General features: G+C 34.6%; 1 protein-coding gene across 1 annotated transcript in view; it reads left to right on the forward strand.

Annotated features, from left to right (window-relative positions):
• Positions 1-20146, forward strand: part of LOC142334079 (ATP-dependent translocase ABCB1-like) — a 97935-nt gene that overhangs the window by 73371 nt on the left and 4418 nt on the right. The window contains exons 18-24 of the mRNA XM_075381756.1: positions 1050-1211; positions 3739-3942; positions 7320-7420; positions 11611-11751; positions 13709-13865; positions 15222-15416; positions 17494-17724. Of these exons, the coding sequence (XP_075237871.1) occupies positions 1050-1211; positions 3739-3942; positions 7320-7420; positions 11611-11751; positions 13709-13865; positions 15222-15416; positions 17494-17724 (1191 nt within the window). The remainder of the gene's footprint in view (positions 1-1049; positions 1212-3738; positions 3943-7319; positions 7421-11610; positions 11752-13708; positions 13866-15221; positions 15417-17493; positions 17725-20146) is intronic.

Here is a 20146-nt window from a genome sequence, read left to right on the forward strand (position 1 = left end):
AAATGTTAAGCGCTGTATTATACATTATACGTTTATTAAGATGAACTTTTTTCATCCTTGTTTATAAAATCGACCGAGCAATTTCGATTTGAAAATACCGTGTCTTTGAAGAGTCCCTGTGGATAAAATATCGTAAGGCGTCAAATCGCAATCGATTAGGCGATGGAGCTAGTCTCCGGCTCGAACGACAAGGTAAGGAGATACCCGTCTCGCCGCTGAACACGGTTGTTGCGATAGCTTGGAAAAATCACACCTCATACCGTATCGAATAACGAATCGCCGGGTCAAAGAAATAAGATGCCGACGCTTTTTTCCGCGATCCTTCACCTCTATTCCACATAATTTTGCAAATATTTTCATCGGACTAATAAATACGATTTTTTGGCGCGAGCGCGATTCACGACGAATAACAGATTCCTCGCGAAATCTTATTCTTTTCGTAAATAATTTTCCTGATGCGATCTCATCGGTTACGGTTAAACTTCAATTCCTTTAGAATTTTTTTGTAAGGTTTTTCTGGGAATTTCCAGCGTAACAGAAGCCTTTCCGGTCGGCATTCGAGAGCTCTTGTGATATACCGATACCTCCGTAACGAGTTGTTCATCTTGTAAAATGCAGCTAGTTCCTGACGTGGACCGTCTCTGATGTACGTTTAACTTAAGCGAATGCCGATAGGTTGACGGCGGAGAATCAGAAATATCGCACGGAATTCTTCACGAATGACGACAGTAGCGTTAAAAACTTGTACTTGTTTATACTTAAACGCGGTTAATCTCAACAAAGGTATAAAAATGAAATAACAACGACCGAAAAGTGATTTTATGATAACTATCAAAATATCTTTAACCAAAATTTACTATTCGTTAAAGAATTTAAATACTCGCGCACAGAAAACCGATTCTTAGTCCGCCGCGTAATAGATTTATATTTTTTAACGATTTAATTAAAAAAATAAATTTACGTTTTAAAAGTACATTTAAAATTAATCGGTCTATAATTTACGAAATATTAAAGTAAATAATAAGATTAATTACAATTTTTTTTTTCAGATTTTGAGTCTGTCATCTGCAGCAGAGAATTTGCTCTCTAGAATTCGATTAATGGCATTTCAAAATATACTAAGGCAGCCGGTCGGGTGGTCTGATAGCGATGAAAATTCTCCTGGTAAATTAATTACGAAATTAGCCAGGGACGCACCGATGCTTAGATATGTAAGTGTTATCGTTTATTTTTAGATTAGATAGTGGAATCGGTATAAAGAAACCTGCAGGAATCTATACTTAAAATGTTCGCTTCTTTGCGGTTTTCATTATATTTATATCCGATGTTGAAACGATACTTTTGTCGTTTCTAGTTCAAATTATCCTATAAAACATACATATTACATCGGCAGAGCGACTTCAAACCGAACCGAGCAAACTGCAGTTATTTAAGGTCGTGTTTAACACCTCTACTATTACTACCGGCTCCGGTTTGCCGTAAAACTATTCACGACTTAAATTTGAAACCGTATCTCACGACTGCTCAACGATTTAAGAGAACAGACAAACCGAAACGTTTTAATTATTGCGCCGGCTTCTCAAAAACATTTCTGACCAACAAATAGATCCGACGCTGTATTCAAGTCAGAAGGGACGGTTCGTCTGGGCGTGTTAATTCCCGCAGCACCGGGTACCGCACGACTGAAAACCCTCGCATCACGTTTGAGCGTCCACTTTACGAGAAGAAAATCGTAAATAAAGAAATAATTTAGACGCTAAAGAAATCGCCGCTAAAAACGGCAAAATGTGACGGTACTTAAAAGGTGGAACTAATACTTAGAAATATACCGGTCGAACAGAAAACCGAATGATCTCCGTTCAGATCAGGATGAAGTAAGAGCAAAAATTCTAAAATCAGAAATTTTGTAAACAACCAAAGGAATGAAGGTCGGCAAAACCAAGAGACAACATGAGCCGCCGACAGGAGCGATTAATATCTTAATGAAGAAGGATTACAAAGGATGTTGAAACAGTGTAATAAAACAGCAGGATGCGGCCAGAAGATTATTTTAAAACATTCACGATCCGAAATTCTCAGACCGTAAATAACGCATTTAACGTCAAGATAAAAGGAAAACAGAATTACTTTAATTTTACATTTAATAAAGACGTATTTCTTTGAATTCTGAACAGAAAGCCGAGGAAAAACGAGTAAACAGTTACAGAAGACAACATCGATTTAGGAGGGGAATTTGACCAGAACTATCGGTTTGAGCTATATACACAGATAAAGAAAAAATCTGTGTTTCGTAGATACGGAAAAAACAGCGTTTGACTCCGTGTCAGATAGGAAATTAATGGAAACATTAAAGCCAAAGATACAGTACACCGGAATGATATAAGTTCGATTACAGAACTGTATCTGAATCGTAAAATAGTTACAGAAATAGGAGGCCGCAAACTTACCGGTTTGACAAAGTAAGAGACATAAACGAGGATGTTGCCTACCGGCGACTTTGTTTAATGTGCGCATCGAAGATAAAACCCAAAAATGCTATACAAAAATATGAAGAGGAAGTAGAATAAATTTTATAAGATTCACAGAAAAGATGATGTTATCGGAAAAGTAAATTAGCTTTCTAACATAGAAGATTAAAATCTAATGAATGTCTATAGAAAAGAAGGAAAATTGAATAAGTAAAACGGTAAGGAGAGGCAGTCAGTCGGCTTTCAATGGAACTTATCGAGGAGGAGGTTCTTTACTTTAAATCGAAAACGGCAGCTTTCATTCTGTCTGCATTTTAAAATAATTCTATTTAAAGGTTTTCAAGTGGTCCGCTAAGCTTATTTGTATTTTTACAGTCTACTACTGTAAGTAACTCTACTACTGAGGAAAAAGCTCTGCCAGCCGCCGTCAGGCCCGCACTGACGGCAGTGCGGGGCTCTCACTCGCTAAAAAACCTCTCCCTCTATCATGCAGGGGCCGGATCTAAGCCATATGCTACGTACAGCCCCTGTATGATCACCCAGGCGCTCTACTATCCGAATCCGTATGACCGGAAGGCGTCCCCAGGGAGCGATCGACGAGCGACGACTCCGAGGAGCCCCCGGCGACCATCCCCAGAAGCTGGCCTCCCTTGATCATCCGTCATCCAACTCCAAGTCTCTATAGATTCGCATCTGCTCTGTGGCGTCTTCTGGTGTAAAACCGATTTCCTTCAGATCCTCTCTTATTTCTCCGATCCATCTGCATCCTGTCTCGGTGTTTTTCGAGTCGAGACCGTGCTGTACTAGCCGTTTCAGATGTCCTGAATCTTGAATTCTCATATTACGTCCAAAGAAACATAGTCTCCTCTTACGCACAGTATCGGTGACGGATTCTAACTCTCTGTACACGACTTTGTCGGGCACGATCCATCACCGCCCGTCTTTCTGGTACTTTTTATCGATGCAGGTTCTTCCGATTTTCTGGAGTTTATCCGCCTTTGATAATATTGTCAAGGGGTCGCCTGCGGTTGGACTAGATCCCGAGTTACAACTGTAAATGTGATCGTGAAAGGTGATGGTAAAAGAAGCCGTGAAGTTTGTTTAGATTCAGTTCATCGGACAAATTTCTCCTATTTGTTCCGGATATATCCAGGCGCACCTCGTGGAGAATCAATCTGACTTTTTTAAATTGTTATTTTGGAGAAAAATTACAAATAATAAAAAAATTGTTAACTTATTATTAATTACTAACACTTTTTATTGATTTCAGGCCGCAGGGGTTCGAGCAGGACATTTAGTTTCAGCCGGTGTAACTTTGATGGCTGCATTAACTATAGCGTTTATATACGGCTGGCAACTAGCATGTATGTTACTAATAGGAATACCGTTAATCGCCGGCGCTTCGTATCACCAAACGGCAATAATAAGACGGAATCAGTTACGGGATTTAAAATACATGGATAACGCCGGCAGGGTAAATAAGATAATTCAGTCTTTTATATGTTATACGGAACGATATGTTATGTCGATGCATGCTGTTTACAAAGGTGGGGTAATAACCCTGCCGCTTTACAATAGTTGAAACTTCCATTCGGAGAGGAACCGGTTTCTAGAACGGGTCGGTTAATGTGGAACTCTCAGCGGTAGATGTGATGTTCTGTTTTTATAATAAAAAAGTACAAAATTTATTATCCCCAGGAAAATAAAAAAATAATAAATTAAAACCCCGATACACGAAATAATATTCGGGTAAATGTATTAAATAACGTAAAAGAGTTTTACAAAATAATTCACAATTACGAGAACATATTTATGTACACGTAGAAAATTCTGGCTTTCTCCTTTGTACTTCGTACAAGGAAGTATTATAATCGCGAAAAATTTCGGTTTTCAGATTTCAACGGAAATATCCAATCGGCATGACGTTTGAACGTACGTAAGTACATAACGATTAGCCGTAGAATGTTGAAATTTTGTATTTAGGACTGTTGTAACATCTAGTTATGCACCTTCCCTTTTGATTGCAATCGACTGAACCAAAAGCGTTCATAAAAGCCCAAAATCCAAATCGTTTGGATTTTGGGCTTTTTCTTAATCGTAGTAATAAGCCCTCATCGAGAGTTTTTTAACGATACACCATTTTTTTTTTTTTTTGAGGTGGAGGAACCCCATTTACGGGCGCCGAAGCAGTGTCGGACTTGCTAACAACAGGTTCCGCAAGCTGTTACAGAAATTGCGTACGTATTCCTGCGCACTACCGACTAAACCTCGAACCCTGGCGACCCCACCTCCTGAGCATTACTTCAGGAGGGAGGGGGAGTAAACGATACACCATAAGTGGTACTTATTTTCATCGATTCCAGATTTATAGCCGAATAAAATTTTAATTAATGAAATATTTCGATCTTACAAGGGGAAGATACATCGGTTCGAATGCGACTTTATTTTCTTTTTTTTTTAATTTCTTTTTTATTTAATTTAAACATATCGATTTATTAATAATTATTAACCTCCGATTGTAAAAAAAAAATTCCAATAAAAATAATTCAATAATAACAAAAAAAAATATATGTAATTTAATAGCCGTACAAGAAAGTCATGTGATGGCCATATCAATTTTTTTTCTTATTTTTGTAATCGTTTCAATAAAAAAAAGAAGATTATTGCGAAAATTGAAAAATAAATAGCATTTTATTAAAATTAACAATAAATAGATTTGTTACAAAACTAGTGATATTTTTTTTAAAAGTCATGTACGCCTATTAAATTATATATACACATTTTTTGCTGCACTTCATAACTTATCTCATTTGAAAGTGAGATACGATCCTCCAATTCTTTAATAAAGCGGACAGTTACGTAATTGCTGAAATATTAGTTTTTATTAACATCAAATATCTATATGATTATTAATTCATGAAATATTAGGATAGAGTAAAATTCCATTTATTACTCGTATTACTAGATCAGCATTATTAATATCCTCGTGAGTTGCTGATTAACCGTAAATAAATGTTAATAATAATTAAACTATTTCGTTTAATGAACTCCTGTATACCGGTTACAAATGTTAATTTCGACCTGACCGTAAAATATTCAGTTTTTATTATCGGAATATTTGGTGAATAATCAAAAACGAAAAAGAAATATATCTAAAAACGACAAAAAGATGAATATGAAGCTGAAGAAATTATTAAGAACAAGAATATTAAAAGAAGATGATAAATATAAAGAGGAAGAAAACGTCAAGACCAAGGAAAGAATAAAAAGATTAGGAGAGTATATAAAAATATAAAGAGAGGGAATTTGAAAACTAGAGAACGTGTACGCAGATTAAGATCGGAAGAATTATATCAAACCAAACATCATTCGACAACAAAAAACAAATAAACGAAATGATAATCGACTCCGACTTCGGGAGAATATTGTCCTACAACATCAGAGGAGTAACGAACTAAAAGATAAGAATTTTTTGCAATTTATCAAAGATCGGGCCTGTATGCCTCAGTGTATATGTTGTTCTTGCGGTGGTTTATTTTTCTGTCACTCTGTAGTTAACTTTAATGTACATAAAATTAAACAGAAATTAAACTGTAAAATCCAAAAATAATACGATTCTAAATTATAATTTTCAATTAATATTAAATAATCAGATGTTTCACCGACTCTATTACACATACACATATGTAATAATACTTATTAAATTACATATACACATTTTTAAAGGTTATAAAATTTTATTGCGCTAATAACTGCTGATTTTTTTCATTTTTTCTTTTTTTTTTGTTATTGAATAATTATTTATTATAATTTTTTTTATAATTACGGGTAAATAATTATTAATAAATCGATATATTTAAATGAAAAAAAAAAGTTAAAAAAAAATGAAGATGAATCCGATTCGAACCGATGCGTCTTCCCTTGTAAGATCCAAATATTTCATTAATTAAAATTTCATTTGGCTCTAACTCTGGAACCGATAAAAATAAGAAGCGCTTGTGATATATCGTTGAAAAGCTCTCGATGAATGCTTTTTACTGCAGTTAACAAAAAGTCTAAAGTCCAAATTGTTTGGATTTTGGGGGTTTTTGGACGCTTTTGGTTCGGTCGATTGCAATCATAAGGAAAGGTGCACAAGTAGATGTTACAACAGTCCTAAATACAAAATTTCGACATCCTACGGCTAATCGTTTTTGAGTTATGCGAGATAACGCGTACGTACAGACGTCACGCCGAAACTAGTCAAAATTGATTCAGGGATGGTCAAAATAGATATTTCCGTTGGAATCTGGAAACCGAGATTTCACAACATTTTCTTTACTTCGTACAAGGAAGTAAAAATCGACTGCTGAAACTTATAAATGATTTTTATACGACGTAATACACAGTTTTATTAAAATTTTACAATAAGGGCAACGTATCTTATCCCCCCACCCGTAAAATATAGTAATATCTACCGATTACGTAAATCTATTAACGTAGAAAATTTTCAGTATTTAAAAAAGTAATTAACCGAAGTAATTTTTAGTCTGTCAAATTTTTGTGAACTAAATTTGTACTTTGCACACAATTTCTCATTTGAGTGTTTTAAAATATACGGCGAGCTAAAAATCAAAAATCAGTTTTTGCTGTTACATCTTTTAATTATATTAAAGGATGGAAAATGTTGGTCGTACAGTCGATAGGAATCGGCTTATATATAATTAACGGGACATTTTCATATCGTCAGACCCCTCGATGTGTTCTCTGATGACAATATATTAGTCTATCGGTCTATTATATGACAAATATATTATAAGACGATAATTAAAATTATACAATTATTAATGTTGTATTTTTTATTTTTTTCAGGTCGCATCAGAATGCGTATCGAATATTAGGACGGTTCAATCGTTGAGTAAAGAGAAAGTATTTTTACAGTTGTATACAGATTACATTATAGAACCCTACAGGTAAACGTTATTATTAAAATATTATTACTTTCACGGACTCGTGCGAGTCCGGTGGGAGCCCACGCCCACCGGACTTTTATCCGTAAATATCCTCTCACTCTCTCTCTCTCTCTATCTCCAAACACAAATAATTTACGAATTAATATTTCAGTAAGTGAAAATTTTAAATATTTATTAACGAGTATTCTACAATCAACAGCAGAAATCTCCACAGCTACAAGTAAACATCGATGGTAAAACACTTAACATAACACATTTTTCCCTCTAAGTATGAAAGACGGTTTAGAGCGTCTTCTATGTTTCATTATCGCGACGAAAAACAAATATTTACTTTTACGATACTATAATAAAATGAAAGTCAGTATAGACCCTAAAAAGAAAAAAATAATTTTCACGGAATAACGTCTGCGAGAACGCCTTCAAAACGGAGAAAAAATAAACTCTAAAATCATTACGTACGAAAAACATTAATGTAAATTTTCCAAGAAATTTTCACTAAAAATGTCTCTTCTTCGATATTACAGTCCGACGTTGAGCGTTGGCCTATCCATCGCTCCGTCCTTATAAGATCATCCTTCCGTTTCGTTTCCGAGGCTTGTTTACCGGTCGGACGCAAAACCACCCGCTTGGAGACCGGGATTTTTTATACGGGTTTTCTTCCCCGACCCTTTGGAGAGTCAACCGCTAACAAGACAGCAGCCTTGATTTTGGACCCGATGAGGCGTCGACGGGAGATCAGTAACTCCATATCGGACTAAATATAATACAAGAGTTTTACAGCAAATTTTTAAATCCGAATTATCAGGCCGGCTTTAACCCGATTTGAACTTTTAAAAACGAATAAGGAATAAAACGATCGGTTAAATATTTTGAAAACCCGTTCAACCGCCTCATCCTAGGGAAAAAGACAAAATTCCCGACCACCGAGCGCACAAGAAATAAAATAAATAATAAAACTTCTAACAAAAATTTCCGCCGATCTCCGTGGCGGAACGGTATCGTCTCGGCCTTTCATCTGGAGGTCCCGTATTTGAATCCCGGTCAGGCGTGGCATTTTTCATTACAAATTAATTTTTTTTTTTTATTACAAATTTTTTTGGCTTTATGATACCGCTACATAAGTTTGAAGCTTGTGCATGAGATACGATACAGAAATGGAATTACATCGTATCCGCACACAAGCTTCAAGCTTACGTAACTGTACCGTCAAACCGAAAAAAATGTTGAAATATCGAGCGATAAACGATGAGAAAGATTTGAAAAATGTTTTCTTTTTAATTTTGGAAACGGAAAAAATTCTAGAATATTAATAATAAAAGCTTCGATACAGAAAAAAAAAGGTAGGACAAATATAAAAAATTACAGAGAGATTTCACAGTTGTCAGTTTCGTACAAAATTTTGTTTAAAACACTATTAAACAAAAATTCAGCCGACAATAGAAAAATAAATTTGAGAATATCGAAATGGATTACGATCTGGAAGAAGTTGAACCGATCAAATTTTTAATCTGAAACAAATCTAACTATACCAAAAATAAAAAGCTTAAACTTAGTATACTTTTTCTAGATTTTAAGAAAGCCTCAGGGAATGACTAGTTAAAATCCTTAAAACGATCCCAAAACAATAAATATTATAAAAACAAGTTTTAAACGAAAAATTAAAGTAGAATTTTTAGGAGAACTTTCAGAACCGTTTCAAACTGAAATGAAATCGGACAAAGAGATGGATTGTCACCGATCGTTTTTAATTGTGCTCTAGAAAAGACTGTAAGGACATGGAAGAAAAAGTTAGACGTACTTGAAAATATAAAAAGGACATAAATACAAACCTATTAGCCTATTAGCGATTGTAATTTTTTAAAAAGATATAGAGGAAGCGAAACTCAAAATTAAAAAAAAACTAGACGAATACGTCACCAAAATTTATCTAGTAATTTCTTAAGAAAAAACAGAACGGGATTTTTCGACAAAAAAGAGAATTAAATTCAAACCGTTAAAATTTCATAAAACAAAAAAAATAAATTGAATCCAAAAAATCTAAATATCTGGGAAAAATCATTTCTCCAAATACGACTGAAAAACAGCGGAATGAAAAGCAAAATGCGAAAAATAGAAATCGCCTGTCATCCGACAAAGAATGTTTATAACAAAAAACCCCTGTTTAATTCAAAATTAAGGAATTATTAATCTACGGTCCTACCGTAAACACTTAACGACAAATAACAAAAGTAGAGAAAAGAATTCGAACAAAAATACGAGTATACCGATCAAAACATGAAGATGGATATACAAATTGAAAAGTAGAGTTTACAAAAACAATACAAAGATGGAATTTACAAGAAAGTAAATAAAATGTTATAGACGTTTGTACAGAATGAACAACAGGTCGATAAAACAATACGTATTTGAGTTTTACGAAAACAGAACCTCAAAGACGATTCTAATGATCCTTTCTCGGTGTAATCATTCTACATAAATTTTCCATTATACAATGCCCTTAGTTTAAGAAAAAGATTAAAACCAGACGGTACCAAATCTGAATCGTATAAAGTACGTTCCAGTATTTCCCATCAAAACCTTTCTGCTGTGTAATTAGCAATATAATGGAGCAGCAACAAGCACGTATCGACGTAGGGCTATAAAAGAAGATTGAGATATAGAACGTATTGAGATACGCTAAGTATTAATAAATATCTACCGACTAATAAACGAGTCGTCCGGTTCCAAAACTTTCTACGTTCACCGAATCTGAAGTCGAGGAAAACACAGAAAACTCTGCCGCTAGGAAAAATAAACGTATGAATTTTTTTATAATTCGTAAAAACATTCGACGAAACAAGCCCTGAATTTTTCAAAAATATTTTCCGCGTTATTTTATAAACGATTGGACAGAGGAACTTATGGAATAGACTTACGAAACAGACGACAACCGCAGTCGTCTTCATCAGAGTTATTAGCCGCAGAATTATTACTGTTGTCACGGACATTAAGTTTCTATAAAATAGCGACCGGCCGTCTTCTTTTCAATTTTCACTATAACGTTTACCTAGAAGTAAACCTATATCTTTTAATTTATCCGGTTTACCTTTCGATATTATTTCAGGTTTCATCGTACCTATCTTTTCCCCTCGTATCTTCCTCTACATCTGACACGTAATTACCTACAGGCTCACCTCAAACAAGATTTGCACCACCAGAAAGTTTTCTTAGTAAGCGTAAAGCTTTGCGAGGATTGAATTTGGAACGCCATCGGGCTTCATCAAGTCCGATTACTGCGGAAAGGGCTAAAACAATAGTCGTGTCGACAATTTGTTAAACTTATGCGAATCTTTATATTTTATCTCAAAATTTCCAGGATCGGTTCACCGGTCCTGATTTACCGAATAGGTTAAAGGGAAACGACTAGTTTACGATAAGATAAAATATCTAATTTAATATGAAATATATCGACTCGGAATAGTTATAAAATTAAATAAATTTGAAAAAGGATTTTTATACGTCTTTGAAAAAAGGATCGTCGGTATTCGTATTTTGAAATAATTTCAATACGCGTTTCAGAAGAAATTATTTAAAGAAAATTAAAAAACGATTAATTAATACTTTAATAACGTAACCGTTAGAAGGTTAAAACAAAATATTCGATAAAAATAAAACGTTCCAACATTTCTCAAATACGTTGAATAAAATATAAATACACCTTTCTTATATACGTAGCCGAAAGTGTGTTTCTTTATCTATCTGTTAGTATGTTATCGCGTGTCGCGACAACATACAACCGACCGATTACTTTCAGTTTGCAGGATTCGTGTTATCTCAGGGAAAGTTTTAAGCCGTAAACCGAAGACCTAGACCGTCAAAAGTCTCTATACTTTAGTCGCTGCTATTCTGGCTTTTATAATTAAATTTCTTTTTCAGATTTCTATAAAGCCCGTTTTAATTCTTATTATTCTGACGACAATGAGGGTAACGAACGCTGCTAGTGTTCTGGCCGGTCGGGAACGGCCGGCTAAGCGAGCTTTACAGCCCTGGGAGCCCTCGGGGCTTACCTGCGCCGACCTGGTCCGCCGGCTAGACGGTCGGGCGAGCGAAGCGCACCCCACCGCTAGTTTTACGATCAGAAAAATTATTATTTGTTTATCTGCCGTCCGCAGAATTACTAATCTGCTATAAATGTATTTATTTATTTGCAGAGAGGCTAAATACCAAGGAGTCGTATTCGCAATGGTATTTTCATTTTCACAAGCGATTATATTCGTCATGTACGCAGCGGCGTTCAGATTCGGCGCTTATTTGATCGAACACGGTGATATGACTCCGACCGATGTTTACAGGTTAGTTGTTTTCCTTGATATTTTAATCTATTAATAAACAGTCACGAAGGGAAAGTAAAACCGACTAGTGTAACATTTTATGTACGAAATGGAAAAAATCTGACAACACAGTTTTAGGACTTTCCCGGAAGTCCTAAAACTGTGGATCGTTTCTGATACACGGCTTACAATCACAGTTATCGTTTGATTTAAATGTAATATTTTTTCTTTATTTAATTCAATATTCTAAATAAAGCGCGCACGCTTACCGTATTTCTATTAATTATTTAAATAATGAAAATATTGCTGTGTTAATCAGTCAAGGTTTGCGAGCGTAGATTAAGTTTTGTTAGATTATATTTATAATTATAAGCAATAACGCTTATATTTTTAATATGTAAAATACGTCAATACGGAGAATGTTTAAAACGACCGGTGTAAATTTCTCCAACCCGCTTATTGTTAACAGGTTGACAGCCGCACTGAAAAATGTAACATTTCTAAGGCCGCGACGCTTATTTTGCTAAAAATATCCACCGCTGCTGCCATTTATTTATTTTTTTCAATTTCAATGAAGATTTTGTTACCTTATTAATAATTTTTGATACCGGTTTCACTTTGCGACTTAATTTTTGAAATATTAAAAAATAAATTTGAGACGTTAATTTTTGTCTCATAGCGACCGTGGATAACGAGACGCCGACCGATGTCTTAGAATGTTTAACGTATTTTAATCGAATTATATATTTTACTTGCTAACAACCGATACTATTTATTTTTAATTCTGCGACTAGAATTGCTCGAATAGCGCTTTTATTAAGCGCTATACTTTTTAACGTAAAGGTCACTTCTGTAATAAAATCATATCTTACTAATAATTATATTTGTTCGTTTACGTTCGCTTCACTTTTGTTCATTTAGGACTCATTTTAAAGCTTATTTTGTCTTCTTTAGTACAGTTTTTCTCCCCGCCAGATACTAGCACTATACTTTGAGTAGTGTAGTTATTTTTTGTTTCGTGCACTCTTGTTTACCGCGTACAAATACTTTTGTATTTTTCGATTTTCTTTTAATTCTGACGTAAATTATTTCCATCGTATCATAACTACCGTTTTTTATTTCACTTTGAATACTTGTTTGGTATAAACAGTGCCGTTTTAAAAAATCGTTCGCATGCGATTTACCCGGGTGTTACGTTCCGGAAAATTTCCGCGTATAATGAAATCGCGTAAATTGAGACTGACATTTAATCCAGAATAAAAGGGTAGGTTCTTGTTTTGATATACGGTATATTACTGTACTCAAAAAATAGAGTACTTAATTTTACTATTTTATTATTACATTATCGTGGTAATATTTTAACGATATTAAGTACAATGTATGTATTTAAAAAGAAAGATATGTACTATTCATTTTCTCTTTCAGTGGTCCCATCTATCACAACAACCGACTAAATACAGATCGGCTAATGGCATCTTCTTGCAAAGTGTCATGTTTTTTACGTTTTACGGAAACTTTTATTTCCAGAATTTTAAAACGCTAGAAACATTACAACTAAACTTATACGCGATAATTTGATTTACTTTAAACGAGTTCGATATTTTACTTATTAAAAAAGTTATAGCGACTTTTGTTTTTTCGAAAAAGCCACCCCGTTTCCACCCCCGTGGTCCGATTTTAGCCGTTAACAAAGTCGACCGAAATTTTGGGTCGAGTTTTTTTTAAGGAACAATTTGAAAGCGACCGATACAAAATTACAGCAGTTATCGTGTCCACAAGAAAGTGAAATATATGTAAATAGATATATTTATTTTCGAACGGGCTGTGGTTTTGGGGTCTGAGGGATGTGAAACGCGAAGAACTGTCAAAATTTTCCGGAAGACAAATCACGGTACCCGTTACAATAGGTAGTATTCTTATGAAATCTACCTAATACTGTATAATCTAATTAATAATTATGTTTGCTTTGTTCATATAGAGTATTTTTTGCACTGGCATTTTGTGCAGCGGCCATCGGTCAGACAGCTGCTTATGGCAAAGATTATCTAAAAGCAAAATTATCCGCCGAGAGTCTCTTTAAATTAATCGACACTAAATCAAGTATTGATGTCGATTCACGCATCGGAATAAAACCAGTAAGTTCTTTTTTTATTTATTAAAACAAGTGTGTGTGTGTGTGTGTGTGTGTGTGTGTGTGTGTGTGTGTGTATCAGTGGCTTTTAAGTTTTTACAGAAACAATGAAAGAAAAATAATTTTTTTGTATAAATCGTTTTATTGTACGCTTTTAAGATTTATCCACTTTTGCGTGCGTTCAAACCAATTCTCTAAACATTTTTTTCACTGTGAAGTCGGTACCTCAAAAAAACGGTTTTGGAAGGATTCAACAGTTTCTTGAAGCGATTTGAAAATCGCTGTCCGCGTATTTTTTGTTGACATTCGGGAACAAAAAGAAATCGTTAGGCGATAAATCGGATGAATACGGGCGGTGAGATTACGTCAGTATTTTTTCTCCGTCAAGTATTCGATTGTTTGACGTGCTGTGCGAGAGCTGGTACTGTCTTGATGAAGAATGATGCGACGTTTTCGGTTGCTTTTCCTGATTTCGTTCGGCATTAATTGTGTTTCGATCCTTTAAAGAAACGGGGTCGCTACACGTCCAGTATAACCAAAGAAACAACCGATCATTTTCTTGAAAGTGGTTCGCGAACGAACCGCTTTTGCTGGATTCGGTTCACTTGGAACACCTGAACGGTTGATTGTCGCTTAATTTCCAGCTCGTACGAATTTCGTCTCCTGTTACGATGATGTAAACGGATTTTGCATTTCCTCGGTCGAATTTTTTACAATTTTATATATTTTTTACGATTAAATTACAAATTTTATTTTTTAATAATGTCAACGATTTGACTTATAGGTCGTATCAACATTTTATTATTTTATACCAAAGTATAGCAAACGGTAAACTGTTACTCTATTTTTTCTATCTGTGTACCTTTATAGCATCGGTGCCAAATTTTTATTAAAGCTCGCGTATCATTTTTATTTTACTTTTTCGGCTATATCCTCATAAAAGCTCGAAGCTTGTGCGTAGGATATGAAAATGGAATTTATGTAGCGTATGAAAAAACGTCATGACTAACCGGGATTCGAACCCGGAACCTCTGGAAGAAAGGTCGAGGCGCGGATCTCCCCCGCGGAGATCGGTAGAAGTTTTACTCGAGATGTTACCTAGTATTCGATAAAAATCGTTGTAGATATACCTTTGAATGAATATATAATTCGGTGGAACCGTTTATCATGATTTTACGTAATAGTAGCAGTGCCAGAATTTATAAATCAGGGTAGACTAAAGCGGACGTAAATTTTAAATACAACACTGTGTAAAATTTTCCGACTTTCTTACGTCCATAAATAAATACTGAATTATTTGACGACTGTTTATTATTTTTTATAATTGTTTATTTATTTATTTTTGTTCGTATGATTACAGATAATAAACGGAAGGATCGAGTTCGATTCGGTACATTTTTGTTATCCTTCAAGGCCAGATACGAAAATTTTAAGAGGAATGAGTTTTGTTCTTGAACCCGGCAAGACTCTAGCGTTGGTCGGTGAATCTGGTTGCGGTAAAAGTACAATTGTATCTTTATTAGAACGTTTCTACGATCCGTTATCTGGTTCTGTGGTAAGTTTTACGATCGGCGCAGAAGAAAGTATGTATTCTTAAATACCACCACGTTTGCATCGTACTTTAATTATAAATTATTTTAGACTACTTTCGGCGATATTAATTATCACCGTTAGTCACGAATGAAAAGTTACCGTTTTTTTTTTTTCGTCCCTTGACTTTGATAATTTGTTACTAAAGAATTACTGGACCGATTGCGTTCAAATTTTCCACGAGCTGTCCCGTTATATTATTTTATCGCCTACAAAATTTCAGATTATTTTAAAGTCTTTCAGTTGTTATTCGATTAGTAAAACAATTTTTTATCATCAGAATTACATAACGTAGAAAAAACAGTCAAGGTTTATTGTTTTCGTAGTTATTTTAAATCGATGAATAAAAATATTTTATAAAACTGAATGTTTTTTTGATAATTTAATACACGAACCAATTCTTTTAATCGCGCTGCTAAATGAGGGAAAATCGAAGAGAATAGGTCAATTCTCTCCCACGCCTAGGCTGCTTTTATTGCGGGTAAAAACTGTTTTTATTGTAATCTTTAGCATTACATGGCGGACCTCTCTCTCATTTCATTCTATTTTTTCGGGACGATAGCTCTGTAAAAGTTCTTCTTAACATTCGACACGACGCTGCTTGTGTTCGTCCGTCAGTTTGCGCGGTACCCATCCTGCATAGATTTTACGGTAACCCGATCGTCGATAATACGGCCTACTCGTTCTTCAGATACGCCTAACCGAATGGCGATGCGATCCTGGACGATTCGCCTGTCGCTTTGAAGCAAATCGTCCACCTCCTTTCGACGTTTCTCGTCAGCAGCAGAAACAGGTCGTCCGATGTGAGGCGCGTCCTCGATTGTCGCTTTACCGGCCCACCTATTCGCAGTACTCCTGTCCACTGTTTCGCTACCGTAAACCGACTTTAAACGATGAAAAATATTCGTAGGATTCACATTTTCCGTTGTTAAAAGTTCGATCACTGCGCGCTGTTTAAACCGAGTTGACGTATTGGCCGTACTCGACTCCATTTTAACCGCTACTGAAAACAAACCGGTGAACGGATTTCAACGTATTACTGCAGGTTTGTAGAGGGAGATCTTAGCTATCACGTGCTGCCACGCCCAATTCGGTAGTACCTTTTGTCTCCGTGTAGCACGCTAGTGTGCAAAATTTATCAGCCGAGCCTCGTACATCCAATTATTAAGATTTTGATCGATTTGACTTGTCATTACCGATCGTCATTACAGATTACTTTTATATATGACGCGTTGTATACGAGACATTAATGTCATTAAATTTTTAAGTTAAAACGTCTATAGGGTGAGGCTGTAGAGCAAGATCACTCTAACGCGAAATTTCGCCTAATTAAAATCATACGTTAACGATTAAAAAATAATATTTGCAAAAAGTTTTTTTTTGCAAAATCGCACCCCACCCAAAAAAATTCTCTGAACTAGAGGCTAAGCGGGTATACAGCGTTAATAGTACCCCCTGTCGCCAGAACGAGCGCTAGTGTAGCACTGAACTGCGTGTACACGCGTGACGGGAAAGTCAATTGTGTTGTCAGCTTTTTTCAATATTTTTAACAATTATCTTTTAAATTAATTTTATTTCTGTCAGGGATAGCTTTTTTATAAATAAATGTTTCCTAAATTTTCTCCGTAGAGTAAGGAAGCCCCGAAAATCAAAAGTTTTTTTATTCGAAATTTTGATATTTAAATTTTATTTTGGTAATCATAATATTCAATAATAATATTATATTCAATAATAATAATAATAATAATAATAATAATAATAATAATAATAATAATAATAATAATAATAATAATAATATTCAATAATAATAATAATAATATTCAATAATAATATTCTCGACGTTTATAAAATTAATTTTGTTAATTAGCGTTAATCCGTGTAAATTGTACAGGGAAATATAATGACTTTTTAAGGGTGTTTTATTTTATCGTAGTTTTATTTATTTTTTGACAGTTCTTTATAGCAAAGACTGCACGTTTGTAAATAAAAACACCGTTAACTTTTTTTATCGATTATGATATATTTTTTATTGTGTTTTTCAGATGATCGACAGGTTTAATATTCGTTCGATTAATGTACGATATTTACGAAGCAATATCGGTTTAGTAACCCAGGAACCAGTGTTATTTAATTGTTCGATAAAAGATAATATTTTGTACGGGCTTCAAGACGATTTAGACGAAGATAACGATAATGATATATACAACATGGATCAAGTAATCGGTGCTGCCAAGGCTGCCAACATACACAATTTCATTATCAATTTACCTCAGGTAAATTTACACTTATTGTACAGCACCTATCTAAAAGATTATCCGATTTCAAAAGGCAATATTAAACAAATGAACAAACAAAGTTTGTGGTGAATTAAAAAATAAATGTTCGAATATGAAATTTTTTTACAGCTTTTCTATTTACACTTATTGAAGCCGTGGTTCAATACCTCGGTTAGGTTTAATTATTTTAAATATTTAATATTCCCTGGTTCAAGTAAATGAATAAAAGTTTTTATTTCGTTTATAATATAAATTATTTTTATAATAATAATATGTATATATATATATATATATATATATATCATTATTACATCAATTATACGTTCGTAACAAAAAACATGTTGAGTCATTAAACCAATCCAATTAATAAGCGTAAGAAAAAGTGATAATTCTTATTTAAAAATGTAAAAGTTCCTACTTTTAATAAAAAAGGAGCAAATGAAACCCGAGTCTTAACAATTTTCTTATTCGTTTCAGCGGGCGGAATATGTTGTTGTTATGCGACCATATATTTCGTTTAGTAAAGACTTCGGGAGACAGATTCGCTCCTCGCTTTCCTTTATAAGCCTAGTAAGGGATGAAATTGAAATTGTTGAGCTTGGCTGTAACATTTTAATAACTTGCTATTCACGTCGGATCAATCGCAACTGCAAGTTATTTTGTACAAATTTGAAAAAAAAGCATAATTCTAAAACAGCGTTTCTCAACATGGGGGTCGCGAAATTTGCCTGCAACTCTACACGTAAACGATAATGAAATCGTTTAAGGAAGGAGGAATAATTTTTTCCTCGTTCGCGAGGAAAAAATTATTTATTATAAACATTTTACAAATACAAACGAAAAAAAATTAATTAATGCTCTACGGTCTCGTTTGTTTTTCATTTGAAAGTTTCTCTAAACGCGGATCAGCGTTATTAGAAAAACACGAAAGAAAATTCCGGTGATAAAAAGCGATTTTTTTATTTAGGTTTAGCGCAGCCGTAGACGAAAAACCCTTTTCGCACAAATAAGACGTGGCAAAAGGATTAATATTTTCAACACTTCTGCGACTAAATTTTCATATTCACTTCGACGGGCGACCCGAAACGCACCTAAATCTTTAGATGCGGATCGTAGTTGTAATGTTTTACCGGCAGACATTTCGATTAGCCGGTCGACCCGTAACTTAGCAGCTGTACCAACTTTATCGCCGAACGTATTCGATAGCCGTCTCTTCCGAAAACCATTTTTATCTTCCGAAAAACACTCCGCCGAGTGAATTTTTAGCTCGCGCAAATGAATCTTCACGGTATTCAAACTGCGGCGAATAATAGCGTCTTCATCCAAATTTTTGTTCTATATAGTCAGGCGGAAACGTATCAAAATGTTTTCTTTGAAGGCGTATACTCCAAGTATGAAGCTTCTTAAAGAAATCTTGAAAGCGAACTTTTGTCGTGAATAAAGTGTTTTTATCACATCCTTGTAAATTCACATTCAAGACGTTTAAATGTGAAAACGCATCGCTAAGTAAGCCGACAGCAACATACACTTATTATTCTGTAAAAAAAAAATCGAGTGCAGTTTGTTTATTCTTGAAAAATATTATTAATTCATGTCGAAATTCCAACAACCGGGTTAACACTTTCCTCCGCGATAACCGTCTGAATTCTGTACGAAAAAGATGAGATTTTTTCTTTTCGCCCGTTTCATCGGATAGTTTAGAAAACCGCCTGTTCGGTAACGGTCCACTTGTAATAAAATTAACCTTTTTTTTACGGCTTTACAAAGAATTTGTTTGAAATGCAAGTACATGTCTGTGAAGAAAGCCCTCGGTATTAGACGATCTTTTATTTTTTTCAGAAATCCATTGTTCTTTCCCTACAGTCACTACATACCGCAATATATTTTGTCTAACCTATGCGTAGTTTTTAGTAGTTTCATAAAAAAAACATCAAAAAGACTATCCTCCTGCACGACCAGATATTTATTAAAAAACAACATATTTTCTTCGGTCGATCTGCGCTTATCGCATTCATATCTCACGAAATATAAAAACCGTGAAACGTTTGCCCCATCTGTTAATTTGACTCATCTAATTGTCATCGATTCGCCTCGATACTGTGTCGTTAGAAAGCGGGATTTTTTTTCAACGTTTTTGCTTCTTCCGCGCCTCTTAAAACACTGGCCGTATGAATTACAGTACGCAATACGAGGTTTTCTGCGATCGCATGGGGTTTGAACGTCTTAGGTACTCTTAATGCTACGAATAAGATGTTTCAAGTGTCCTTTTATCGGTACGGCTTTATTTATAGACAGAAGCTTGTTGACTTTTCAAAATATGTAATTTTCTTTCGAAAATTTCCAACGGTTTGCTTTTGCGATCCGGATGCTTACTTTCCGAACGTCGAATTAATTTCGACGGCTTCGTACTTTCATCGGA

The sequence above is a fragment of the Lycorma delicatula genome, chromosome 13 (assembly GCF_047948215.1).
Source record: "Lycorma delicatula isolate Av1 chromosome 13, ASM4794821v1, whole genome shotgun sequence".
NCBI classification, from domain to species: Eukaryota; Metazoa; Arthropoda; class Insecta; order Hemiptera; family Fulgoridae; genus Lycorma; species Lycorma delicatula.